The following is a 26,926-nucleotide window of genomic DNA, read 5'->3' on the forward strand; positions in this document are numbered from 1 at the left end:
CTGTGGCATTAAGTTATCCCTGTGGGGATTGTGAGAGGGAAAGCTCTGGGTGTCTTGCTTGAGTGGGCTTGAAGTAGGTGAGCTCCTGGGGTCCCTGCCAACCTCAGCTATTCTGCAATGTGATTTTGGACAGTATAAGATGTTCCCTCCTGGCCTCTTTGCTCAGGTGTTGCAGCGGTCCCACTGTCAGTGGGAGAAGCAGAGATCCATAGGGAATGATTAGGACTGAGTAAAGTGGGTAAGGAGATAGTAGGGAGTGGGTTGAGGAGTTATGGTAACAGCAGTCACCACCATGACTTCTAAGGAGCTGCCATAGGAAGAAGCAGGGCTTCCAGCATCTTCAACTACCACACAAGTGCCACTGGTTGCCTTTGCCAACCTGGGTGTGCAGCCACCATCCCCAGTAAACCATCCAAGCTGAGAACCCCAGAAGTGTTTAATCTTAACCACATCCCCTCTGTAGCCGCTCGCAATAAACCACAGTGCAGTGAGTGCTCATTCAGAAGAAAATGTACCCTCTTCCTCCAGCCCCTCCTTCTGCTCGCCTTGTCCTTGAGCACTCTCCATTCCCAGCTCCTATCTGTGGCACGCTCCTATAATCAGGTGCTGTCCTTCATGCCTGCTATAAAGGCAAAAGGAGATGCTGTGCATGTATGCAGACTAGCAGCCCAAACCCGTGACATGCTGCAGGCCATCGTCAAGCTGTGCTGTGGCACTGCCCATGACCACCTCCGCAAGTTGCCTGGTAAGCACCACTCCCTCCCCATGTCCCTAGAAAAATGAGGATGCTGCGCTATGAAAGTTACAAAGGAGATGCTGGGAGAAGAGGCTAAAGAGATCCAAAAGCAGATGCTCAGGGGGCCCTGAAGGAGATGCTAAGGGGGTCCTAGAGGAGACAGTGAAAGTTGCTAAGGGGGACTGCAAAGAGATGCTAAGAGAAAATGGTAAAAGTGGTAAAGTTTTTGGCTGGGGCTGGGTTGATTCAGCTAATACTAATGCAGCTTGTTTCCAGCCCAAATGAGTGCATGCTTTTGCTCTTTATGGCATACATCTTCCTCAGTGGTCACTAGTACGTTTCTCCCCCCAGGCCTGAAGACAGCAGCTACCACAGTGATGCAAGAGTTGGGAGGCTCCCACTGCCTGCTCTCCAAAATTCCTCCTTGTATTCAGAGGCTCATGGGTAAGGATGCTGGTGAGCAGCCTGCACAGCCCTGACTCTTGGACACTGAGTTCCTCAGCCCCAGTGCAGTGAGGGATGGGGAGGGATGAACCATCAGATTCAGTGACTATTAACAGGGCAGAGCTGTCTTAAGGATGAGAGGTAATGGTCTTAAGCTGTGCCAAGGGAGGACCAGGCTGAACATTAGGGGACATTTATATTCAGAAAGAGCGGTGCTGTATTGACATGGGCTGTCCAAGGAGGTGGTGGAGATGTCATCCCTGGAGGTGTTGCAGAGCTGTGGAGATGTGGCACTGAGGGATGTGGGCAGTGGTCAGGTGGGGGTGGACTGGGACTGGGCTGAGTGACCTGAGAGGGCTTTTCCAACCTGAATGATTCTGGTCTCTGGGCTGCCCTCCATCACTGCAGTAGCTTAAAGGTATCCCCAGCATTGATGGGGTTGCTGAAAGGTAAATGAACTGTAAAGGCCAGTAGAGTGTCTAGTGGAGGTGACGGCCATGTACCAGGGTTTGGTTTGGTGTCTGTGGCTGCAGACCCCATCAACTCACTTGAAGGCCCCAGACATGGTGAATTCGCCTGTCTTGCACTGCTTTACCCGCACCCCATCCCTCCAGAGATATAAAAAGCTGGGCAGGGGGGGTGGATTTCTCACACTTCTCTGTGTTTCCACCCACTCCTGAAGCCAGGTGCACAGAGCCTGAAGCAGACGTGCAGCCCTCCAGCACAAATCTGTCCTACATCCACCAAGGAGAAAGGGCCCTGCAGCAAGCACTGAGCATCCTGCAGCAGCCACACTGCTGGCAGCCGGAGGCCGTGCCGGTAACAGCCCCAACCCTGTGCACTCCATAAGCCCCATACTGACATGTGTGGCACAGCCCTGATGAGGTTGCTATGCCTGGCAGAATGCAGGGGCCACAGTGTCCAGCACCACACTGCCAGGATTGGGCCGAGTCTTTCGGGCTGAGACTGTGCTGGAGGCACCAGTGGGCTGGCTGCAGGATGAGCTGTTTGAGCGGCTGGAGGAGATGCCCAGCTGGAACCCCAGCCTCAGCCATGTGGAGGTAAGCAGCAGGACCCCCAGAGGGCATTAAAACCCATTGAAATCCCACTGTACACAATGCATATGCTCTGCTGGCCCACAGGTGCTCCAACGCCCAGGCAGGGACACGCTGGTGACACACGAGGTGACGGCTGCCAGCCCTGTGGGACGCAGGGACTTTGTCTGCACGCGGCACCGCAGCAGGACACGGGCAGCCATCTACCTGGTGGGCACCACTGCCCACCTTGAGCAGCCACCCGCACCACAAGGCTGTGTCAGGTAACAGCCCCCATGGTCTGCCATTCTGTGACCTACTGGGGGAGAGGTCTCGCCTCCAGGCCCCGATATTTTGTGATGTAACCTCCCTGTCCTGCAGGGCCGAGACACGGCTGAGCTGTATCGTGCTGCAGCCACTGCCAGGTGACCAGAGCTGCACACGTGTCACGTGGCTTCTCAGCATGGACCTGAAGGTAAGTGGCACTATGGCAGTGCCCCTATGCTGGCTCAGCACCCATCATCCTTCACGTATTTCTCTCCCCCAGGGCTGGATCCCCACCTCGGTCACCAACCATGTCCTGCCACAGTGCCAGGCTGAGTTCATTGGGCACCTCCGCCAGCACCTCTCTGCCAACACCTGTCCTTGACCCTGTACACCATTATTCATTTGTGGAGAGGTAGCTTTATATTTCTGTGTGTATATTATACGTGCACATGGATAGGATTTCCCCTCCTGGGCAACCGCAGAGCCAAGGCAGGCATCGCTGCAAAGCACGGACAGAAACCCATCTTTCCTCTCACAGCTCCTTCTGGAGCCATGAAGCATGACTGTGGCCACTCTGGGACGCTTGGAGCCTACATATCCCAGTGGCTTTGCTTATTTATTGGAAAGATAAAGCTGCTTGCAAAAGCCATGTGAAACCAAACCCTGGCTGATAAATAGGAGTTAAATAAAACACAGAAGTGGCAGCTCACTCTGTGAGATCCATTTCAATCACATGCAGGTCACGCACTGCAGTACTGTACTATTCCCACACTCTAAATAAATCATAAGAAATAGACCGTGGTGTGGATTGTTTTTCTTTTTCTTTTTTTCTTTACATTATGTTAGAGTTCAAAAAAAAAAAAAAGGAAAAAAAAAGAAAACAACAAAAAGTGAACCCAACAAAATTAATAAATATTAAAAGTTAAAAAGCTCTGAATCTGGTATGTACAAAACTTTACACGTTGCAGCACTGGCCAAGGAGGCAGGCAGCACAACATGGGGCAAAGTGGGCATGCTGCAGCCTCTGCATGACTGGGAGAATGCCACTGGCACACAGCAGCCCTGCACCGACACCTCCATGGTAGCGAGGCTGAGCCAGCCCCAAGGCACCAACCTCCTCTGCCGTACAGCAATGAACCACCGCAAAAACTAATGCAAGAAAGCCATAATGCCCAGGACAGCACCAAACAGAGGAGTGTAGCTGACAACTTTCTGGAGGTTGGGTGAGTATGCATGCACGCTGCACCCTGCAGACGTTACAGTCCTGCACTGACACAGCTGCTGAAGCCGCAGGGGTTCAGCTCTGCATGGGGCTGGGAGGCTCCTCAGACTGTGAACAGCACCTGCAGTGAAGCATTATCTTTGGCACAATAAATAAATGCTGGCACTCCCAGACGAGGGCCCTGTGAGGGGCATGAGATGCGGCAGGATATGAGGTGTGTTGGTTGCTGGCTCAGACATGGGGTTCCATACCATTTTTCATGGCATCCACTTAATGCAGCAGTTGGGGCATCCTGCCTCAGCCCAGGGGTGATGTGGGGCAAAAGCATCTTAACGTCCCTTCGGTTCTTTTGGTACCATTTGGTAGCACCAGAAAAGGGTGATGGGGGCTTGCATGCCAACATGAAATGCTCCAGCCTCCAACATCTCCCAGCACCATGTATGTTGCAGATGCAGCGCTCTGCTCATGCACTAATGGCACTGCAGATCACTCATCCCAAAAAGCAGTGTGTCCTAAAGCCACTGTGCTCATGGGGCATGCCCAATACTATGGCCACCTTGCCAGCAAGCCTTGGACATGCACAGAACCACAGCTGAATTATAGCTGGGTTTGGAAAGTGAATTGGAGATAGCAGAGGACAAAGGAGCAGCTCCCTGTGTATGTACTTTGTGGGCTTCCTTCTTGGAAACTGAGCACCAAAAATAGACCTTTCTGTCTACCTACCAACCTGCCCTCAGACTCCCACTCCTTTCTCCTGACACAAAAGGAAGGTGCCCACCACTTCCTGTGCTCCCAGACAAGGAAAAAGTGGATTTGAGGCATCCCCAAAACTGAAGGACACACTTACTGCTCTAGAGATGCCCATCCTGCCTCTCATGCAGCCAGGAAGGCAACACCATCACTGCCTCAGGTGCACCAAGCCATGCACACCTCACAGCATCAGCCTGGCCCACCTCAGATCTACCTCAGCAGCCTAGAGCCTCCTCCCTACCAGCACCCGCAGCCCATGGAGGGGCAGAGTGTCCTCAGCTGAGGTCCAACTCCCCTGCAAGCTGCATGGAGCCCTATGCTTCTAAAGTGCTGTGCATATATCTAGTACTTGGCACAATATTTTTAATGGCATTAATCCCAACCCTTTTCCCACCATGGGGCAAACGGTGGAGGTGCAAGAGGGCAGCTCTCCAGCATAGCCATGACCCTAACCCCTTGGTGCTCTTCTTAGAGCTGAGCCCAGCATGATGCTAGTGGCATCTCTCCTGACACTTGGGCTTTCCTTGTTTTTCCCATGGATCTCCACAACACCTTGGTGCTCCGCAGACACTGGGCATATGGGAGAAGAGGGTCACGGTCTTGGGGATGCCAGAAGTTGGTATTAGTACAAAGCTGGCCAAGGACACTATTGGCTGAAAAGTCACTGCTGGGTGACAGATATTTTGGAAACCCTGTTTCTGGTCTTTGGCCTTGTCCTTATTGCTCATGCTATGGTTGGTCCTCCTAGAAGAGGTCTCAGAAGAGAGTCTTTGCAGGGAGACCACAGGTTCCTGAGCATCCTTGTGCTCCTACCCAAAGCTGGGTCTCTGCAAGCACCATGACAAATGTGCCGGTACTTGAAGGAGACAGGGGCTGGCCAAAGAGCCAGGGTCCTCCTTCCAATTCCTTTCTGTCTTACTGCTTGAAGGGAGAGGAAAAAGGCAACCTTAAAGCCCTCCATTTAGCACCTTGGAAGTTGTTGGCCCATAGCTCATGGCCCAGGGCTCTGAGCCACACATGGAGGTAAAACCCTGTCTATAGCAGCCAAGCTGGTTTTTGCTCCATTTGACCTTTTTTTCCCTCGTGGCACTGCCAAAAAAAATGCCACAGCTGGGAGAGGGGAAATGAAAATCATGAGAAAACAGCAGTTTCCCCAGGAATTTTGGAAGAGCCAGGTCATTTCCAAACCTGTCTGCCCAGGAAAACCACTGCTGGAAGTGGGAGAAAAGGAGAGATGGAGAAGGAAGATGGAAGAGAACGGCTCCAGCCGAGGGGTCATGTGGGGTTACCTGGCTGCCTGGTCCCCACCCTCACTCTCTGTCCCCACAGATGACTCACTCGGGGCTGGGACTTCCCTGGGAATTGCAGTGGTGGGGCCGGCACTGGGTGTCCCCTGCACATAGGAGCTGGGGGCAGTAGGACTGGGGGTCCCCACAGGGGTTCCCGTGGGGGTGCCGGTGGGTGAGGCAGTGACGGAGGCTTTCTTGCCACAGGACTCACAGCACAGCTTGTTGTAGCCAGGGATGGAACAGTAACGTGCAAGAACTTCCATCTGGCAGAAGATGGATTTGTCCCCAAGGCAGGGCTCCCCTGGAGAAGGACAGAGCAGAGAGCGAGCATAAGTGAGCACGTATGGTCAGGGTGGTATTCACCTCCCACAAGGACACCAGGCATCAGTGCTAACCCTGCTCTTTGCCCCATTGCAGCTATTTTGGCAACGCTTGGATGGAAGAGGTAAGGGAGCTGGAGCATGAAGCCAATCCCAGGATGGAAGCTGTGATGTATCCACAGCTCCACGAGGTGGCAACCTGGCGCCAGGCTGTGTACCAGGGCAGGCGGGATGAGGTTACATTCACCCAAAGGGGGCTGCAGGATACCTCCTTCCTCCAAACACTTGCAGGGAGATGGCAGCAGACTGGGGATGCAGGTACAGGCCATGCAGTGTGCACCCGAGTCGCCTGAGATCCGTGAACCTTGCAGCCACCTGCCCTGCCTGGCACAGTGGAGGATGTGCACCTGAGGTGAGCAGTGCAGGAATGAGGCTGTGTGATGGGGCACTTACTGGAGGAGATCTTGCTCACGGGGCTCTGGGGTCGCTCCCGGGGCTCCCACTGCCCTTCAGGTGTGACATGATCACTAGCATTGGCACTGGCAGTGATGCCAGAGGGCTTCCCTGCAGAGAGAGCACAGGGTATGGAAGCACTTGAAATAACTTCAAAAGTGATTTTTTTTTAGAGGTTTTCTCAAAACCAAGGTCCTCTGGGGAATGACTGGTTGGCCACCCAAAAATAATCCATCTGTTACCTCTAGAGTGCCCACCTCCCTCCTACCCTTCTCAAGTTATCACCAATCTGACAGAAAATCTGCAGCCACCTGCAGCGAGCCCACACCACAGGCTGTCCCCACACCCCCACTCTCACCCAGGCAGACAGCCACGTGGCAGCCCCGGACGGCCTCTGGTTTGTCCCCATGGCAGTGCCCGCCGCTCTCCTCACCCCTGCAGACCACCTGCCGCTGCTGTACACCATCCCCGCAGCTGGCTGAGCACTGCACCCAGGGAGAGAAACACAGCATGTGGGTGACAGCCAGGGCAGCCCCATGGGCAGCTCTGAGCCTCAACACACAGCCACATTCCCACATCGCTTACCTGTGACCAGGCACCCGTCCTCCACTGTGCTGGGCAGGGCAGGCGGCTGCAGGGCCGGCGGGTCTCGGGCCGCTCAGCACTGCAGTACTTAGCATGCAGGGTACGGTTGGTGCCATCCCGCAGGCGCTGCACACACTGCACAGCCCTCACCTGCAGCCCCAGCTTGCCGCAGGACTTGCTGCAGGCACTCCACTCCTCAGCCACCCAGCTGCAAGTGGTTGGGGACAGCATTAGTGGCGTGGGGGGGGTAAGGCCCCTGTAGGGCTAATTGAAGCTCAAAGCATCCATCCACCCACCCATCCAACTACCCATCCACTCTAAGGGACTCACGTAGGCTGGGAGCACTCCTGCAGGTTGCACCGCCGCCGGATGGGCTTGGGCTTCTTGCCGTTGTCGCAGAGGTTCCTATGCACCATGCGGTTGTCACTCCTCCGCCGGCAGCCATACTTGGTGTACTGGATGCCTGGGAAGCCGGGGGTAGCATCAGGATTCTCCCACTCCCTGTCTTCCTACAGCTCCAGCAGGACGGGTCCCCCAAAGATCCATGGAACCCAAGCTCACAGGGGTACAAGCAGAGAGGGACTGCGAGGGCTAAGCAGACCCAGGGCCTCGTCCCCAAAGCCACCCTGGCAGGTAGGGTGGACTGGAGAAGCTCAGCCACATTTTTGCAGCCAGGAAGAACAAGCAGCATGCAGCAAGTGCGGCCAAAGAGCTGCTGCACTCTGCCAAGTGAAGCGCTTGCCTGGGAGCGGAGCAGATCGGGACTAAGCTAGCGTAAAACATGAACTGTCTGTCACCCCGCAGGCAGCCCGGCTGCAGCAAGGTCAGCAGAGCCAGCGAGGGCTTGGCTTCCATCTCCATGAGCCCCAAAATCTTCCCGCATCCATGCCAGGAAGGAAAGTGGCAAGAGCCAGCACAGCCTGCTGAAGCCTTCTCATTTATTTCAGCACAGAGCCATGCTCAGCATGCCCAGTCAGCCTCACAAGAGCACGCTGTAACTATAATACAAAGGGAAAAGTACCTCCTCCACACGCCTTTGAGCACTGAGACCAGCTCTTGAGGGCCCACTCGTAGGAGTCCATCTCCTCCAGCAGGACATTGTTGTTGCTGATGAGAGGCAGCAGGTCCTCGTGGATGATATACCTGTACATCAGGCTGCTCCTCACCGCCTCCTCCCTGGGGATGAGCTGTGGGCAACAAGAGAAGCAGGGAAGGAGGGCAGGGAATTAAGCATAAGTGATGCCCATGCTAAAACACCCTCCCTTAAGCCACCCATCACCTCCCACCATTGGGTGGTGGCCACTCACCAGAACACTGATGGCCTCGTGCAGAGGGCCACTGGTTTTCAGGCTTTCCTTGCCTTGCTCCACAGTGTATTCCCATTCCAAGCCCATCTCAATGAATACCTTGCTGGTGGTTTCTTGGCCCTTGGCGTTAAGGATGAAGTTACCAGTAGCTTGATTTTTAACAGCTGGAGGAAAGAAATAAGTACTTCAACATCGTCTCCCCTGGAAGATTGATTCAGCTTTGGAAGGCTGGACTGACACAAACAAGACCCCTGCTGGTGGGAATTCTCAATAGGGCTGATATGAGGTCAAGGGAGAGGTGAATGGAGCTGAGCAGAGACCAGGCCAGCTGCACCCTGGCATCTTAAAACCAGTCTCTGATCCCCCCCAGAGGGGAAGCACCATTAACATAGCAGAGCCTTCCACGAGTCTCCTGTTCTGCTGCTCCCAGTGCCAGCCTAAACTGCCCCAAAAGCCACCCCAGTGGGACACACCAATGCTGTGGGATGCTGGCTCCATCTCCTCTATCTGCACATGCCTCGCCCCCGCTGGAATCTCAAACATCTTCAGAATACTCCCTGCATGACAAAGTGGATGGAGGAGAAAGATTTTAGAAACAGAAGGGCAGGAAGGGGTTGGTCCCCCCCAGGCACTGCCTCTGCCCAGACACTGTACTGCCATGGGACTGCACACAGCTTCCTCACCTGGCTGCTTTGGGGTCTTGGCCAAGGTGCCCTTCACTGTCCGGCAGTGGGAGTTGTCACCCCCACAGACACCACACTTGTCATCCTGCTTCAGGGAGCCAACCTCCTTGTCGCAGCCAACATGCTGTCACCCCAAGGGAAGAGAAGGCAAGCAAGGTAATGGCCCCACATTTGTGGCATCACCATGTGCTCAGCCCCACGCTGTACACCACATTGGTCTCTGGGCTAAAATACACATTCCCAATCCCCAGGATGTGGACAAGGGGAATGCAAGAGCTTCTTCCCTGACAGGGTCAGCTCCTTACCACGCACTCGCCGCGGACGCAGATGCTGTAAGGATCCCGGTAGCTGCACCTGGTTCCATCGTGAACAACCTGGTTCATGAATACCACATCCCCTGTCCCCTCGGACTGGCAGATCAGCTCGCACTTCTGAGCGTCTGAGCAAAGCAGAAAGTAAACCAGCAAGCTGGCTGTCACCTTCAGGTCCCCAGCCTGCAGCAGGTGCCGAGGGATGGCACCCACCGTCAGGATGTTCATAGGGCAGCCAGGCATGCTTGCTGTCACGGTGGGTATAGTATGAATCACGCTTGGAGCACTGCTGGGCACGGAAATCCTCATACGGCCCTGGGCATTCCTCACTGTTGCACACCTGGTGCTCATAGGTGGCTCCTGGGCAGTTGCGCCCACCATAAGCTGGGCTGGAAAATAAAACAACAGGGTGAAGGGAGCAGAGAGGCAGGGATGCTGCTAGTGCAAGGTGCATCTCCAGCTTCAGCCAGGCTGAGATGCAAACATACGGAGGGTTGCTGCAGCTCCGGCTACGTGAGCGCACACCACCACCACACGTCCTGGAGCAGGAGCCAAACTTGGACCAGGAGCTCCAGCTGCCATCCTGGCTGTAGGGCTGCTCCGATGTCTTCCAGATACAGTGACCCTTGAAACACCACTGGAAGAGAAAAGAGACAGGGATTCATTCTGAATCACACCTGGACTGAACCAGCCTGGGGGCATCTCCCTGTTGGCATGGTGGGACAGCCCAGGCAGCATCAATCCTAGCTTCCAAACAACTTCATTTGCACCCAACATCCACATTTCCTTCATTTCCACATTGTCTGGCTTCTCATCTTCCCATCTCTGAAGCTGTGAGCCTTTCCTTAGTCAGTACTCACACTTTAACATTGTGCTAATGGGCATGCTAGAAGCCTGAAGTAAACCTGATGACATCATGAGTCCAATTGGACACACAATGACATCATCTCTCTGTGTCATACAACCAAAGGAGTACTGCAAGGGCAGAGGGTTCAGGAAGAGCATAGTCCTCACCAGAGCCATGTGGGCAACTGGTGGGAGAAATAAGGAATATCACATTGTCATGCATGGGATATGCCAAAAAAAAAACCACAGTGGGCTCAGAAACCCAACCCAAAAGGGGATAGTGCAGCTGATACCTTGCCCAAGGAGCACTCGGTGCCATCCAAGGGGGGCCCTTTCTTGGTCTTGCAGAAGTAAGGGTTCTCAGGGTGGCTGCACCACAGCTGCTTGCAGGGGTCAAAAGTACGGAACTGCAAAGGAAGCAGAATATTGGTGGTGCTGGTACTGTCCTGCCCCACAGAGAGCCTCATCTCAGGGCAGGAGAAGGTACCAGGCTCCTGGTGAGCACAGGACAAGGTGACGGGCTAGACAGCAGCAAAGTGGCAGCACAAGGACTATACTCACTGCTGTGCAGGTCTTGTAACCCACACCAAAGTCAAAGCGGCACTGTTCATCCATGGAGTAGTTAATGCCTGGCAGCTCAGGGACTGAGGGCCACTGGTGCTCAAAGGGATCGTCCAGCAGGCAGTCGTAGGAACTGCGGGATGGGGCAAAAGAAGGGGATTTCCCTCCTTCCCTCACCTCCCAACTCAGATATTCAGAAATCCCAGTTCACTGAGTCCCAACACAAGCTACCCACTGCCGCAAAACGCATTTCATAGAACCACAGAACCATAAAGACCACAGAACCACGGGCAGGGTTGTCAACCACTGTGTGCTTGCACATCAGCAGCAAAGAGCAGCCCAACGACCCACTCTGTCTTCCGGCTTCACTGGTGTTCTCCATGGCCTTGGCACACAAAACCACTCTGCTGGCCTTCTATTGCCTTTTGGAAGGGGAATGGGTAGGACGCAACCTACTGTATGTAGCGGTTGAGCTCCTGCTTGCTGCAGCGGGACCAATGGTAGCGGTGGAAGGCAGCCTGGACCAGCGGGGCCATGATGCTGCCCATACTGGTCTCATCAGCACAGCGGTTGCCCTGGCCATCATGCTCCATGCCCAACCTGTCAGAAAAAGACAGCGAATCTGATTGCCCATGGCATATGGCACCCCAGGAAGGGTGTGGGAAGCCCTGTTGGCCAAGTGATGTGCCAGCTCTGTCCCCATCACTTACACGTGGCCGGTCTCATGGGCCACCACAAACGCTGAGGAGAAGCCATCCTCATGATTGAGGGTACAGCTGCGGAGAGGGTGGCACATCCCTGTCACCGGTGCATAGCCTGCAGAAAGTGAAAGAAGGAGAGGGGAGGAGAGGGAAGATATGGCTTTTGAAAAAGGCAAAAAAAATAAAGGGACAAGCAAGAGCCGGTCATAATTCATACTACCGTTTTTGGCATTGAGGGACAGGAAATTGTTAAAGGAAGGACACACAGGTCCCAAGGAGCTTTGTCCAAAGCAGGACAACATCATCCTGTGTAACTCTGACACAGCATTTGGGATGAAGGCAGAGGGTGAGCTGAGAGGAAGGCTGGGCTCAGCAGGTGACAAAGGGGCAGGAGAGGAGGACCCCAACTCATCCCTCACCCATCCCACCACTGCAGGCTAACTGGAAGAGAGCCCCAAAGACAACGGCAGTTGAGCAGACAGTGTTTGACACTCCACAGTCAAAAAGAAAGCAAAAGTCAAGCTAGGAACCTTGAGAAAGAGAAGTGGGTAATTGGGTTTAACCGCACAGCAATGAGTCAAATCCTGGATAAGGCTTTTTTTTTTTTTTTCCATGAAACTTTCCACAAGAAAGAGCAATGACGTGGAAAGTTTTCTGGATGAGAGAGAATATATTTTGTCTAGAATGAAAATGGGATCACGTCCCAACCAAGAAGGTTGTCTGGCAGGGGAACAGGATGAGGAGACAGAAAGGACACTGACACCTACAATGAAGGTCTGGGTGAGAACTGGGAGAAGGAAAGAGTTCTCAGCAGTGACAAGAAGTACCTGAAAAGCATTTAGTTGGTAAAGATCAGCTCAGCACCTTTCCCAGCTCCGTGGAGCTTTGCCACCAGCCATCCCGCACTGATCACTTCTTGTCCCAGCATTTCCCATGGCAAGGCAGTGCCCACACATGGGGCAGCTCCCACTCCAGCCTCTCATAATGCAGAAAGCCAGAATTGCATCAGCTTTCCAAGATTACTCAGTGCTGGCCACTGCTGCTCTCTTCCACACCGCAAGCTGCTGCCAGCACCAGAAGTTTTTATAGGCTCCCCAGGGCCTGGCTTGGCTCTGCAGAGGAGAGCACTGAGGCTCCAAACCGCAACACCGTGCAGCATGAGGATGGAGATAGCACTGGTCCTTCTGGAGCTGGACAACTCAAGGGGAGCCTCAGCCAGCTCCTGGGGAAAGCCCACTGGTAAACACCCCCAGCACCACGTCCTTCCAGGCTCCTGCCCATATGCCAAAAAAACGTCATCTCACCACTGCCATGGGGCACAGTCACTTGGCCAGAAAGCTTCAGAAAAACAAAATAAAAATTGGGTCACAATGACCCACATAAAGCCAGGTTCTCTAAGTCCCTGACAAGCTCCCTTGCTGGTTCTCCCCTGGCAGACTGCACGAACATGACCGAGATTAATACAGTACCTTGCATACCTGCAGGACCAAAATCTTGCCTAGTGAGGAACACGGCGTGGTCGTGGTGCTCAGCATGATCGGGGTCAGAGCGCTGCTGTGCATGAGCCCAGCGGCAAACCTGCTCCAGGCTCCGGGATGGGTTCCCACGCTCAATCAGGCTGACTGACTGGGAAAAGAAGCAAGAAATCAAAATATAATAAAATAAAATCGAGGAGCTTAGCATACTGGAAAGCAAGGAGCATTCCGATTCCTGCTCTGGCTCTTTAGCAAGATGCTGATGCTCAGCACTTTTCAGCCTTGCGGTGCTTGAACAACACGGTTAGAGACCCCAGCAGAAAACATCTTCAATATCTTCAGTTTTTGTTCAGGATGACCACTTTGCAAAGATGCACTCAGAACAATCTCCTCTCTACCTGGTGGGCAGGCACCTACTGAGCTCAGGAGCTGAAGAAGGATCAGAAACGCTGCTCTTCCCATAAGAAGCTATGGGGGTCCTTATCCTGCCAAGTGCAAGGCAGAGACAAAAGGCCCAAGAGGAGGGGCTTCCTGAGACCAGTGGCAACCTCAACCAGAACTCAGTGCAGAAGCAGAGCTGGCTGTGCTGTGATGCCTGCACCATGTCACCTCACAGAAAGCTCTCAGAAAACATCAAACAGTTGTGGGCTGGGACCTCACCCAGATCCAAACATCTGCACAGGGCTTCCACATCATCCCCAAACTTAAACAGTGACACAGCCAGCCACACCAGCTGCCTCTAGTACAGGGTTTTGCAATGATTAAATCACCCTGACCACAGCCCCCGAACCCTCATCCCACCTTCCCCTCCATGGATCACACCATCCTCTAGCCCCAAGCACGGACACTGCTGGGAAGAAGCCAGATGTGCTGCTGGCTTCCACAGCTAACAATGATGTTTCTCTCAGCCAGGATTTGCCAAAAATGAGACTGCCTCTATTCTCATCCTTGCGCTCCCGAGAACCATCGCCAGGTCTCTAGGATGCATTTTGTTTCTTCTGGCCAAGCAGAAACAATCAGAGCTTTTCTCAAAGATCCACTGGGGCTGATTCATGGACCACACACAGATATTACTGCATCGGGCTTGTTAATATTCTTCCTAGAGCACTCTGTGTAGTGTAAGGACTTGCCATGAAACGCACAGCAAATTGCATTGTTCTATAGGAAACTTTCTGGCTCAAAACCAAAGAGCAATCTAAGAAACAACAAGAACACTCCTGTGTCGCAGTGCCTGGTGCTGCCCTTACCTGACGGTACCCCACCATGATCATCCTGACCAGCACGATGTTGATGTGGACACCCAAGGACTCATCATGGTAAATTTCATCCACCTGAAGAATGAGAGAAAAAGATGAAACAGAGGGAGAGCTGAGACCTTCACAGCTAGCAAAGCAGCCCCTGGTCCCTGCTGCTCTCCACACTCCTGTGTTCAGCATCCTCCCACCTGTCACCCACCCCATGCCCTGCAGGAAGAATGGCTTAAAATAATCCTCTTGTGGCTTTCCAAGGAAATCCCTGGAAAATGGAGCTGACATGGGTCCTATGTCCTGCTCGTCCAGGGTGCCTGACCCATAACCCACAGGGAGGTGCCTAGAGTGCAGAGGCCAGCACAGTCTGGCCATCAGCTAAGTGTTTAGCTTTCCACATGCATGTTTATGCATATCCCAACACTGTTGGCAACAAGCATTGCTCCCCAGCTAGGTCCAGCCCTGCACGCTCTCACTCCTCTCCCACTTTCCAAGACCAGGTGCAAAGACCGCATCTCCCTCCTCCCACCCTCAGCTGGCTTTGTTCTTGTTGTGCTTTAAAAACCACAGAGCAGACCGGCCAAAAAAGCAACATTTCCCAGCAATCAGGGGGCTCAGATGTTCAGTGACATCACCAGCACCAACAAGAGCAGCTGCCTTTCCCATGGGGCCCCCTCCACCACAGAGCATCCCACAGCAAGCTGCAGAGCTTGGATACAAGGAAATGCTTGAGGATGACATGTCCTTGCAGTTGGAATTTCTAAAAAAATTTTAAAAAAGAATAATAAAAATAAAAAGAAGAAAAGAAATTGATCTTATCAAAGCAAGGGTATTACTCAGCTGTTGTGCCGGTGAGTCAAATCTGACCTACTGCTTCAAAACCCTGGGAGCAATCCACAAGAGGAGACAGCACAGCACAGAGAACAGGGAGGGTTTGTGAGTCAGTACAGTAACACATACATCTAGCTCTGCTGCTAGAGATCACTTTGTAGAGGAACTCATGAGTTATTGCCCACTTTTCCTGCATTTTGGGAAGGAAGAGGTTTGAAAGGGCGGCCCTTAATGGAACTTCTCTCTGCTCTTCCTTTCACAAGTACCTGTTCTGCTCAAACATTCTAACAGCAAACAGCAACATCCGTCCTTTAACACTCACCACCCCATATTCTGAAGACATATGATCAGAATTAATAAGTTCTCCAGCCCTTCAGCAGAAACACAAGAGAGACGGCCCGTGAATGTATGACTTTCTGTGGTTAGCAGGCATAGTGGTGTTGGGCTGACAGCTGAGCTTGGTCTTAATCATCTATTCCAACTCTAACAATTCTATGGTCAGGAGGAGAAGGGCTCCAGGACTTCAAGAAACTATCACTGATTTCAACCATCTTGGTTTTACTCAGGTTCTCCTGGGGTTGCTCTCCTCAAACCTGGGAGCCGTGCAAGAAGACACGATAATGTTGAGGAACAGCAGATGAAGCCCAAGATGAAGACACAACACAGCAGCATGGATACCATGGCATCCTGCCTCATAATCCAGCAGTGAGAAGGGGGCACTAACTTCCCTTGGCTCTTCCATGATGAACATTAAAATGAATGTTATAAACAGAAGCCAGGTTTACAGCTTTTTTCCTTTGTTTTTTTTTTCCCTTTTCCCTCTAAGCTTCCACTCGAACAATGGCTGCAGATGCCGCATGGATTCAGATGACTTTCCAGGCAGCATGAGAGCTTTGTGAGGCCCAGGACTGACAGCAGGCTTCTGTTTGAGTCAGTCCATTCCTGAACCCCGGCATGAGCCAGCATCAGTGCAACCACGTGACCACCAGCACTTCCATGGAGCAGCCCAGGGCTACGCAGAGGTAATAGAAGCCCACTCCTGCCACACCTCAAATGCAGGAGGAGGACAAAACAACTTTTTACATTTTTTATAGTAACAGAACAAGGGGGAATGGCTTTAAACTAAAAGAGGGGAGATTTGGGTTAGATGTTAGGAATACATTCTTTACACAGAGGGTGGTGAGGTGCTGGCACTGCTGCCCAGAGCTGTGGGCATCCCCTCCCTGGAGATTCCCATGGCCATGGATGGGGCCCTGACCTAGTGGGGAACAGCCAGCCCACAGCAAAAGATGGAGCTGGATGGGCTTTGAGGTTCCTTCCAACCCAAACCATTCTGACTCCACAGCAACCTCTACAGCTGATTCAGAAATCAGATAAGGAGCAGATCGTCAGCAGATTTGGAGAAAAGCCCTCCAGAAAATACCTGCTGTGTAGGGGAACAGCTGGTGTGCAGAGCTCCTTACCTAACAGGGTCAGATGTCAGCCTGCGTACTGCCACCATCTGGAAAGGCACACTCTCCAGCTCCATTTAAGGGAGATATAATGCAGGAGACACTAAAAGCACAGTCCAGCCACGGGCTGGAGGCAAAGCAGCAAGGCCAGCAGCCTGCAGCAAGCCGGGGGGCAGCAGCAGTGCAGCACAGCACCAGGACCCCACTCCCACTGTGAGCCGCCCTGCAGCCGTCTAGACTCCCCCCGTTCCTGAGGTAAGGCAAACACAAAGAGAGCACGAGAAGAATTTGCCAGGCAAGCAGAATCGCTGACGTTTCCAAATCCCAGGTCTCGCGGGCAGGGCAGCCAAGTCATCTTCAGCCGCTTGCCCTGCACTCGCATGCCTCCACGCAACGGCTACGCTGTCCCAAACACACGAACCCCGTGTATGGCGGGGAAAGCGCATGCATGTGTAAGAACAACACCAGAGGTATTTGCTGTTGTTATTGCATCGCCAGCAAGGAGGCAGCTCACAGAGCTGACTTTTATTTTGCAAGCTCCGTGGGGAGGGAAGAGAATCTCTGCCTGTTCAGCACAGCAGTTAGGTAACCCCAGGCTAAAAATAAAGCTGGAGCTTTGCACTTTACCCAAATCCCTCTTACGTGGGGTCTCAGCAACACTTTTTCCCCACAAACAATGAACTCCCAATGCGCTGGAGGGGGCGCACAAGTCAAAGCCTGGCTCTGACTCATGAGGTTTCCCTAGAAACACGAAACAATGGGAAAACACCAAGTACATCATGCAGTTACCCAAACTGTGGGGCACAAACCCTAGTGATGCACAGGGTCCCACACCAGCCCCGCTCCCACTCAACGGAATACCTACAGGGAGGCATTTATCTGCATTACGTTACTTTTCCCCTTTCATTGATGCAGTGCTTCCCACCCTCCTCATTCAATTCCCAGACCCCAGCGCTGCCTTTATCTGAGCAGTCGGCAGCCCAGTGAAAAGCGCTGCCGCCAAACCATGAAATGGGGCTGAAAACTGCCTTTTGATGCACATTGGCAGCCCTTGTTCCCTGGTGAGAAGGGGCAATGAGCTCATCTCCGGAACCCCAAACACAGGAGACCCCACAGCATCCTTCGTGTGAAGGAGGAGCTAATGGGAAAATGGGGAAAAACTGCCCAAAAGCAGTATATGGATATGGTGCTGGAATTCCCACCGCCCTGCACACCAACACCTAGCATGGGGAAAGCATCAGAGAAGAAAAGGTTGCAGGGAAGGCACTGGGCTATGTAAAAGAAACAACTTCATAGAATCATAGAACAACCCAACTTGAAAGGGACCCATAAGGATCACTGAGTCCAGCTTCAACTTCTCCATCTCCTGCATATGTTTGGGGCTGGTAGCATTGTAAACACCCTGAGGATCCACCCAGAGGAGGCTCACACCTCCTCTGAAAGGTGGCACACCAGCACACCCCTCCTACACATGGTTTACCCCGCAGCCTTAAGAATGAAGCACGGCGATCCCTCCCCACAGCCACCCCCGGGGATCCACCAGCAGTGCCTTACAATGTTCATCAGGGTGAGGACATAGTTCTGCACATGCTCCTTCCCATGGAAGCGCACCACCGAGTCATCAACAGCCAGCAGCACCTCGATGTTGTAGCCATCCCTCCTGGCGTGCCGCCGCCGGCGCTCCGCTTCACCCAGCCGCTCAGCCAGCCGCTCCAGCGAGTTGGGGAGCTCACCCAGCTGCACACCTGGCCACCAAGGGGGCAGGAGAAGAAGGAGCAGGGGTGAGGAGAGTCAGGTTAGGGGCTCAGTGCATCTTTGCTGATGCTGGGTGTGGAGGTGGTTGTGGTACGGTACAGTGAGACCATAAGGATGGGCCTGCTGGGGAACATGTGCTGATGGTGGTTCACCCCACGTAATGAGGTTTGGGTTGGGTTTTTGGATCCATGTCTTCAAGGGTACCACTTTTAATGAAGTCCCCCTTGTAATGACAATGCCTCAGATTAATGGAGGAGACACGCTGAGCATCCCCCTGCTGCAGCATCCTGCTCTCCCCAGCCCCACCAGCAACCCTAGCCCCAAATAACTACAAACACCCTGTGCCCTTAATCTATACAGATTCCTCCCGAGAAAGAAAGAACAAACCCAGAAAGCCCAAGTTTTAGGAGGGAAGAGGCAGGGCAACATGAGGACATAGAAGTCAAAGAGTGCAGGAGGTGGGAATGCTGTTGTGGAGATGTTCCAGAGCCATGGATATGTAGCACTGAGTGATGTGGGCAGCGGGCAGGTGGGGGTGGGCTGAGTGGGCTTTTTCAACTTGAATCATTCTGTGATCTATGACTCAAACAGCCAAATCAATACCCAACAATAAGCCACAGAACTGTTGCAAAGCCAAAGCCAAGCACTTGTTGTGGGGAACAGGCATGTCCTGGCACCCCAGATGCTAGCAGGCTGCATGCCCACCCCCAGCCTGGCACAACCAGGTAATTTACAGAATGCAGGGGTCCTACCTGGGGGCTGTGGGGGGCCATGCTGGACGGCCGTGCGGGGATACACCACATGGGCACGGCCCCGTGCCTCCATGTCTTGCTGCCCGCGCTCTAGTGGCTCAATGAAGAACTCACCGCTGTCTGTCCGGATCAGGCCAGCCTGCAGGGTGCAAGGAGACAAAGAGGAAAAATGGGAATGCTGAGCTCAATTATATACCCACAACTCTTTTTGGGGACTAAATGGGCTCATTTGGCTACTTCCCTACTAAGCTGCCCAGTACCCCCACCACTGGATCCATCTTGTCTCACCAGTTTCCCCTGCATCCCCTGTGCCAGGGGACACCCAGCTGTCCCCACACACATCCTTCTCCCCCAGGCCACCAAGAAGGGAAGTGGCCATTCCCTGCTGCGATGGCAATGGGATGAAGGAAAGGAACGCCCATCTCTGCCCTGAAGCATTTGGGATTAACACAGGAATCCTTTTGGTGACACACTGGGCAGCACCATGAGTCCCACTGCTTCCCAAATCCTAGCAAGTGTGGGCAGGACATACAGATCAGTTCCCCAGTCACACAAGCCTACTCCTACAGCACAACATGGACCAAGTGGAGCACTCACTGGGGAAGTACGGACACATCACCGCATCCCCATGCCATCAGCCAACCTGGCTCCATTATACTTCCACAAATTTCCTGTTCCACTTTGCTTTTTTCAGCTGCTTACCTCCTCTTGGAAGCAGATCAAGGGTTGCTGTGGCTTTGGTCCTCCTTCTTGAGGAACCTTGGTGCACCACACTGCATCCTTTCCTCCCACCCTGCATGTAGCCACAGCCCCAGCACATGGCACTGGGAGGTCTGTGCTCCATGGGGACAGGGGGATCCTGTATTTGGAGCACCATGTTTACAGTCCCTGCTCCCCTCAGATACCAAGCAGGAACCTCTCCCCATGGAGAGCCCCATTTTTTAAGTTTACAGCTCCCAGATACTGTTACCACCAAGGATACAAACAACACAAAAGTCCAGAAGGATGCTTGAATTTTAGAATTCACATAAAATTTCAGAGCTCCCCACCAAGGTGAGCTGTCGGCCACCCCACTGCCCAACACAAACCACACAGCCCTGAGGGCAGAGCCCCGGGCACGGCCCCAAGCACGGCCGGCACGCTGGGATTCCACACGCGTGAATGCGCCCAGTGCTTCCCACCACGCGGCGCCGAACGCAGTGAGCAGGGCTGCTGTCTTTCCCATAGGATATTCCCCATTGGGACACAGCGTTCAAGAAGGTCTCTTTGAAGTCAGCCCTACCAGAAAAAAAGGGAAAACACTGATATTTTTGGAAGCAGCCCTCAGCACAGCGACTGCTGCCAGAATGCAGAGGGCTGGGAAGGATGAAGGCTCCCCTCCAGGTCCTCACTGAGCCCATATGGCAGAGGAGGGGGGTGCCCCCTCACCCCCAGGACCCCCAGCACCCCCCAGGGATAAAACTCCCCAGGAACCTCGGGAAACCCTGAGCATGGAAAAAGTCACCAACTGTCCAGGGAAGCAGAGAAGGGGGGAGTGGAGACGTGCCTATGGATTTTTCCTATGCGCCTCACACTTCATTTGAACAAACCGTCCCAGAGAGAGGCACTGCGGGAACACACGCAGCCAGGGGTCGCGTGGGGAGAGGCTTTGGGGCACGGAGCAGTGCACCCCGCTACCTGCTTCCACCCCAGCCTGCAAAATGGGGTGGAAAATGCCATCTGGGGGACTCGTGGCTTCTGGGGGGATGCTCTGCCCAGCACTGCTCCAGCACAGTCAGTCAGGTAGCAACCAGCAAAGCCAAAGGTGCTCAGGGTAGGCACAGCCCCAAAGCTGCCAGCCAGCATCACAACCTACAGCAGAAAGCAGCTCCCAGTGCAGCAGCAGCACTACTGGCTGCTTGCTGGAGGCAGAGGAAACATCCCCACCACTTTCAACCATGTCCAAGTTCGCCGTCCGCGAAGAGCTCCGGGTCACAGAGAACTCTCTGCTGTTTCCCAGCCTTGCTGCATTTAGAGGAGATGCTTCCAAAGCTGGGGATGATGAGCTCAAACTGCTGGCAAAAAATAAACTGCCGGATGGACGCGGAGTATTTATTTCTAGCCCTGCCGCTCTATCATTTCTGCTTGTAGAGTAACACCACGCGCCGTATAAAAAGAATGGAATGCCAAATTGTTTGTGCTAGCAGCCAAAAGCAGCTGCGGAACTGCCAGAATAAAACAATAAAAAAAGAAGCAAAGGGAAAAAAAAAAGTGAAATGAGAAGTTTAGACCGACCAAAGTGCAACCTGGGAAGTGATACCGGGAGGAAATAGTAAATGCTGGCATGCTAAAAGAGAGTTAAATTGGAGTAAATTGGCCCAGAGGAAGTTTGAAGGGCAGAAAAGTGGGGATAAACTCCTGAAGCATATTCAGAATAGAACCCTGCGGGCAGGATGGCTGCTGGGGATGAAGAGGCAACGGGGGCTGCTGTGTTGCTGGTTCACCCTCACACAGCCATCCCAAGGCCACCAGAAAGCCCAAATAAGTGAGCTATTGCCAAAACCATGGAGATGCTCCTCAAAATGAAGCCTGGGAGAGGGACACGTGGGCAGAGCTATAGAACCACGGCATGGTTGGGTTTGAAAGGACCTTAAAGCCTACCCAGCCCCACCCCCTGATGTTGTTGGGTGCCCCCCAATAGACCAGGCTGCCCAGGGCCCCATCCATAGCAACTGAGGGATGCTGTCTGGGTGAGGAAGGAGCAGCACTGCCACCCTCACCATAGTGACCATGGCACCCACAGGGCAGTATCCCCTAACCCAGACCTGCCCAAGCTCTTCATCTTAGGACACCCAACCCAAAGCATAAAGAACCCCAATGGTGCAGGGCCAACACCTACCAGCCCGTCACAGTTGCTGATGGCCACGGTGCCACCAGGCACACCGGTGATGTCCCCGGTGAAGAGGCAGTGATGCTGCAGGGGCTGCCGCAGTAGCAAACCAAAGTCTTCCTGCCACTCAGCCACGGCACGTGGTGGCACCAGGCCGGCATTGGGTCGCAGCCGGAGGTGCAGCTCACGACCCAGCACCGTGACATTGAAGTAGAGCAGGCGGCTGCCAGCACCGTGCTGGGAGGATGCATGGTGGGCCCCACGGCGGCGGCGGGCTGGGGCAGGGGGACAGGGAGCTTCCGTGGGGGCCGTCGTTGCTGTGCCACCGGACAGTAAGTGGGAGAGGAAACGGCCGCGGCAGTCGGTGCTGAAGGGCACGGTCACGCCATACTCGCTCAGTTGGCCGGATAGCAGGAGCTCTGCGGGACACGTGGGGGGGCGGAAGGATGGGTGAGAGACCAGACAGGTGGGTGAACGCACGGGTTAGCGGGTGGGTGGATGGAAGGATGGGTGGGGTGACCGGATCGGTGGGTGGGTGGATGGATGGAGATGGATTTAGGGTAGATCGGGGTTACCCCAGGCAGAGTTCCCCCCAACACAACTCCCGCCCCAGCCATTGCTCACATCCTAACCCTCTCTCCAACCACCGCTGTTGATACCATCCTACTGCTCGTCTCCAACCCTACTCACCCTCCCCCCAGCCCCGAAACCTCCCTACCGCCCCCCAGCTCAGTCCCCCGTACCTGGGCTGCCGGCGGCCAGGCAGCCTTGCAGCGGGACGAGGCAGGAGAGCACCAGCCGCAGATAATCCATTTGGGGCCGGCGGCTGCGGGGCGGGCGGGGCTCACACAGCTCGGCGCCCGCCTCCCCCCGCGCCGCCGCCGCCGCCGCCGCCGCCGCTACCCGGGGCCGGGGTCGGGGCCGCCGCCTGCGGGGAACGGGCGGCGCCGAGCTGCGCGGCCAACGCCGCCGCCGTGAGGGCAGCACGGGGAGGGTCGGGGCGGGGACTGGGGAGGGTGGGGAGATGGGCAGGGGATATAGGGGCATCGAAAGGGGAGGTGGAAACAAAAGGGAGGAGGTATTGAAGTGAAGGGAAAGTACGCGAAAAGTGAAGGGGATTGGGGGGAGGAAATATAGTAAACCGAAAGGAAGATGGAAATTGTAAGGCAAAGAGAGGGGAAAAGGGAAAAAAAAAAAGAAAAAAAGGAATTAAAGAGAGCAAAAGTGGAAGAAGAAAAAAATAAAAAGAAACGAGGGAAAGAAGAGAAAAAAAAAGTGGGAGGAAGGAGGGGAAAAGCAGGAAAGAAGGAAAAAGAGGAAGGAAAATTAGAAATAAAAGAGAAAAGGAGGGGAAAAAGAAATAAGGAGAAAGAAAGGGATAAAGAAAGAAGAAAGGAGGAGAAAAAGTTAAAAAGAGGTGAAAAATAAAGGAAAATAAAAGGAGGAGAAAGGGGGAAAAAAGAGGAAAGAAGGAGGATCAAAAGAAAAAAAAAAGAGGATGTAAAAGAAAAGAGGAGGAAAAGAAGAAAAAATGGAAAAATAAGGGGGAAAAACGAGAAAAAATGAGAAAGGAAAAAAAGAGAAAAATGAGGGAAAAAATTGAAAAGAGACAAAAATGCGGGGAAAAAAAATGAGGGGGGAAAAAAAGGAAAGGAAAAAAAAGAGACAAAAAAAATCAGGAAAAAAAGCAAGAAAAAGAAAAGAGGAAAAAAGATTAAAGAAAACCAAATAGAGAGCATTCAAAATGTACAAATAGGGACCAAAACATAGCAGAAGAAAAAGAGCAGAGGGGGGAAAAAAAGGAGGAAAAAACAAACAACAACAGAGGTTAAAAAGAGCAAGGAATCAGCAAAAGCAAAGGGAAACAACCAAGGAATAATAATAAAGGCAAAAGAAGTGGAAAGGTAAAATAAGAAGCAACAATTTTGAAAAAGAGAAAAAAAAAAAAGAAAAAAAAAAAGTAGCAAATTTACAAAGTTGTTGGTGTGCATTTCATGCACTGCATGACCTCATCCCTCAGGCATGCCGGCCCCGATTAGATTAAAACCCAAAATATTTACTGCCGCCGCTCCGGGGGCAGAAGGCACGAACTGGGGAGCGCAGCCCCAGCCTGCAGGGCTGCGTGGGGGGCCCATGAGGAAAGCCCCATGGAGGTGTGGGGAGCCCCTGAGGAGGCCACCGTGCCTGGACAAGAGCGTGGCACCGCGGGGCTCAGTGCTGGAGGCTGAGGGCTTGGCCATCAGGTTGTGTTCCCAATGCACCAAACAACAGGAGGCCGCTATGGGGCAGGAGCAACATGGAAAGAGGGATCTGTCCATTCTTCAAGATGGAGATGCCATTCCTTTGGGTCAGGCTGCCCAGGGCCCCGACCTACCCAACCATCAGCCCTTCCCGCGCAATGGGAACGGACCAAGGGAGATCTGTTCCTGCAGCACTGGGCGGCTGCCAGAGCCTGCTGGGAAAGGAGAGGGGAAAAAGTTGCTCTCCTTCTAGGAACGGCCGCTGCAGCCGACAGAGCTGAGAAATCCCCTGCCATCCAAAATGTCTGCAGGGACCCCAACGGCAACGTGGGATGGTGGGGACGGGGAGTGACACAGTGAGCCATGTGCTCCCACAGGGGTGGGTTTGACCACAAGCCATTCAGCAGGCAAATATCCCAAATAAACAGTGGAGAACTGAAGAGATCAGCGCAACGAACAAGGCCAGCTCTGTGCAGCTCTCCCCGTAGATGCACCTTCCCCTTTGCACACGTTATTCATTTTTAATCACGTCCCACTTACTGCTGCATGAAGCCCAAAGCGATGCTCCGTGTCTCCTCCTCCCTGTCCCCTGGGGCTCTGCTCATCCCCACACCGCTCATCACTCCTGCACGGCCACACATTGCACTGAGCCACCACTCAGCTTCATCTCAGCACAGGGAAGATGAATTTTTCATGTGTGCAGGGACCATAAAGCAGCCCATCTCCTCATGATGTGCAAGGAAACATTGCTTTGAGCCCACACTCTGCACCGTGCCCCCAACTTTTGGGATTGTCGCTGTTAATGGATGCAGGCTGGGGCTGCTGGGGAATGGCTTTATTTTTAGTTTTCCAAGCCCTGGCTCTGCAGAAGCATCTTAATTGCTATTCTTTAGCTGGAAAATGAAACGCAGATGCGTTGCCTCACTGAGGTCCAGCAGCCTCCTGCATGGCGCAGAAGGGAAAACACGGGAACCTGCAGAGGGCCATGGGGTCAGGGCTGCTGGCCAACGTAAGCCCAGCAAAAAAAACCTCCATGCATACACTGAATAAATAGAGGGGGCACTGCTCCATTGACAAATGGGGTGCCTAACATGCCGGCAGCCCCAAACCTGCCCTCTGCACCGCATCTACCCCTCAAAGAGAAACTCCTTATGTATATATCACCTCATTATATCCATGTATATTCAATTATACCCTTATTGGTGGCCTTTGGAATGGGAATAAACAACAACAAGGATACTTAAGCACTGGCATGTTTCAGCACACACAAGCACACCAGCCCCCAGCACATCACCCTCTCCAGCAGGCAGAGGGCTGGGGAGGTGGCTGCAGTCCCTCCCCAAGCTGCAGGGTCCTATCCCACATCCCATCCCTCCCACAATATGCCCACATTCACTGACGCAAACAGCTTTTTTTTTCCATCAGTGGAATGTGGGTGTTTTCCTAAAGGCGTTGAATTTCCACATCCCACCCGGGCATCCCTCTGGGGATGCTGTGGGGCACACCTCGAAGCACAATTTCCTTCCCACTAGCAAAACTTCACCCTCCTTATCCTTGTAACAGCAAGGGTGTGTGCTGGGGGCTGCTGGGTGCAGGCATTCCTGATCCCCACAGGGCCGGGATGCCTGAGGCTGAGGGCTCTGAATGCCTGCACACTGCAGCCATGACGTTCTTACCTCAAAATAAATAGGGCACAGTCGCTTTTCACACCCAAATGCATTCATACCCATCGGCCCTTTTCTTCCAGACAATTGCTTTTGGCCCGTGTTGGAAATCGCTTGTCACGAAGGTGGGAAAGCGGAAAAAAGCCTTTGAGACCCCAGTGCAGGTGATGCAAATCTCCAGCCTTCATTACCCAGATTAAAGGGCTGGAGGACTGCAGCAATTAAAGACTTGCTCATTAAGACCCTGCTCAGCATCCCCCCTGTTGTTAGGAAGGGTGTGGGTGGGGGCACAGCCCTCCCCCCCCCCCCCCCCCCGCCTCTCATTGTGAGCCCATCTCCATCACTACAAAAAATCAGCAGAAAACACCCAGCAAAACAAGAATGCAGCCTGAAAGAAAAAGCAAAACCAAAAGGCCCGTTTAAGCTGGAAAATCAAATGCTGTTGAGGGAACCTTGGGGGAAGTCAGGGCTCTCGCAGCCACAGCAGGAGCTAAGCCAGAAAAAGAAAGCACCTTATGCTATTTTTAAGTATTTCTTTTTTCCAGCCTCCCCCCTTTCTGCTCAACACTGTCTGCACCTCCTGCTGCTGGCAGTGGATGAAAGCGGGTGGCTCCAGCCATCCCCAGCACAGGGGTGCCAGCAGGAGGGAGCCCTGTGTCCCTTCTTGATCATTTCACACCCAATTAAAAAAGAATCCACTCATTATGTCTATTAATTATGTTTTCAGGTGCAATCCAGATGTATATTCTGAAAGGCTAATGCTCAGAGGCAGAATTCCCACTGTCTTCACTAGTGCTGCCCTCAAATACGGATGCTCTAAGGCTTCAAAAACCATTGGAAGCTCCAATGCATCGCTTCCCCAGTGCCATACACAGCCAAAAAAAAAAAAATCAGAAAGAATGAGCAAATACCACCAGCTATTGAGGATCCCCATGCAATGTGGGGAAGGCTGCAAGTTCCAAAGCAGGCTACAAAGCTTTGGGCCTGGATATATACAGACCTGTTCGCATTCACACCTATACAAACATTTATAAAATGTGTGTGCACACTTACAGATATGACAGTCAGTATGCACACATGTATATAGACACTCACGCTCCCTCACTCACAAGCACCCATCCAACAGCTTCTTG

General features: G+C 53.2%; 2 protein-coding genes across 5 annotated transcripts; one reads left to right on the plus strand and one right to left on the minus strand.

The window, feature by feature from the left end:
- The first annotated feature begins 644 nt into the window (after positions 1-644).
- Positions 645-3,277, plus strand: LOC107315755 (steroidogenic acute regulatory protein, mitochondrial-like). The gene is made up of 7 exons (XM_015866444.2): positions 645-745; positions 1,088-1,180; positions 1,863-1,999; positions 2,083-2,241; positions 2,323-2,498; positions 2,596-2,689; positions 2,762-3,277. The coding sequence occupies exons 1-7, from the start codon at positions 682-684 to the stop codon at positions 2,861-2,863; spliced, it is 825 nt and encodes a 274-aa protein (XP_015721930.2). The 5' UTR covers positions 645-681; the 3' UTR covers positions 2,864-3,277.
- A 418-nt stretch (positions 3,278-3,695) lies between these two features.
- Positions 3,696-22,779, minus strand: ADAMTS14 (ADAM metallopeptidase with thrombospondin type 1 motif 14). 4 transcript variants are annotated; one of them, XM_015866443.2, is made up of 22 exons: positions 22,633-22,779; positions 21,899-22,308; positions 19,021-19,159; positions 18,068-18,258; positions 14,232-14,315; positions 12,988-13,135; positions 11,519-11,624; positions 11,265-11,408; positions 10,809-10,941; positions 10,541-10,654; positions 9,890-10,038; positions 9,615-9,790; positions 9,396-9,529; positions 9,091-9,214; positions 8,881-8,964; positions 8,408-8,571; positions 8,122-8,287; positions 7,431-7,563; positions 7,101-7,308; positions 6,874-7,000; positions 6,516-6,626; positions 3,696-6,043 (listed from the first exon to the last, which is right to left on the minus strand). In XM_015866443.2, exons 1-22 carry the CDS (start codon positions 22,700-22,702, stop codon positions 5,739-5,741), a joined length of 3,420 nt encoding a protein of 1,139 aa, XP_015721929.1. In that variant the 5' UTR covers positions 22,703-22,779; the 3' UTR covers positions 3,696-5,738. The 4 variants fall into 4 exon arrangements, with proteins under 4 accessions (XP_015721929.1, XP_015721928.1, XP_015721927.1 ...); XM_015866442.2 differs by having other exon boundaries at positions 6,868-7,000; XM_015866441.2 differs by having other exon boundaries at positions 12,979-13,135.
- Positions 22,780-26,926: the final 4,147 nt, after the last annotated feature.

This window comes from Coturnix japonica, chromosome 6, assembly GCF_001577835.2.
Source record: "Coturnix japonica isolate 7356 chromosome 6, Coturnix japonica 2.1, whole genome shotgun sequence".
Lineage (NCBI taxonomy): Eukaryota > Metazoa > Chordata > Aves > Galliformes > Phasianidae > Coturnix > Coturnix japonica.

What these genes read in the sequence shown, in the direction of transcription:
- LOC107315755 (XM_015866444.2), top strand. Translation starts at nt 682, where the DNA reads ATGCTGCAGGCCATCGTCAAGCTGTGCTGTGGCACTGCCCATGACCAC. An exon ending in CCAGCCTCAGCCATGTGGAG is followed by an intron (nt 2,242 to 2,322) that starts GTAAGCAGCAGG and finishes GCTGGCCCACAG; the next exon opens with GTGCTCCAACGCCCAGGCAG. An exon ending in TTCTCAGCATGGACCTGAAG is followed by an intron (nt 2,690 to 2,761) that starts GTAAGTGGCACT and finishes TCTCTCCCCCAG; the next exon opens with GGCTGGATCCCCACCTCGGT.
- ADAMTS14 (XM_015866440.2), bottom strand. Translation starts at nt 22,702, where the DNA reads ATGGATTATCTGCGGCTGGTGCTCTCCTGCCTCGTCCCGCTGCAAGGC. An exon ending in GCCCTATGAACATCCTGACG is followed by an intron (nt 9,530 to 9,614) that starts GTGGGTGCCATC and finishes TGCTTTGCTCAG; the next exon opens with ACGCTCAGAAGTGCGAGCTG. An exon ending in GGCTGTCTGCCTGGGTGAGA is followed by an intron (nt 6,627 to 6,867) that starts GTGGGGGTGTGG and finishes CTCTCTCTGCAG; the next exon opens with GGAAGCCCTCTGGCATCACT.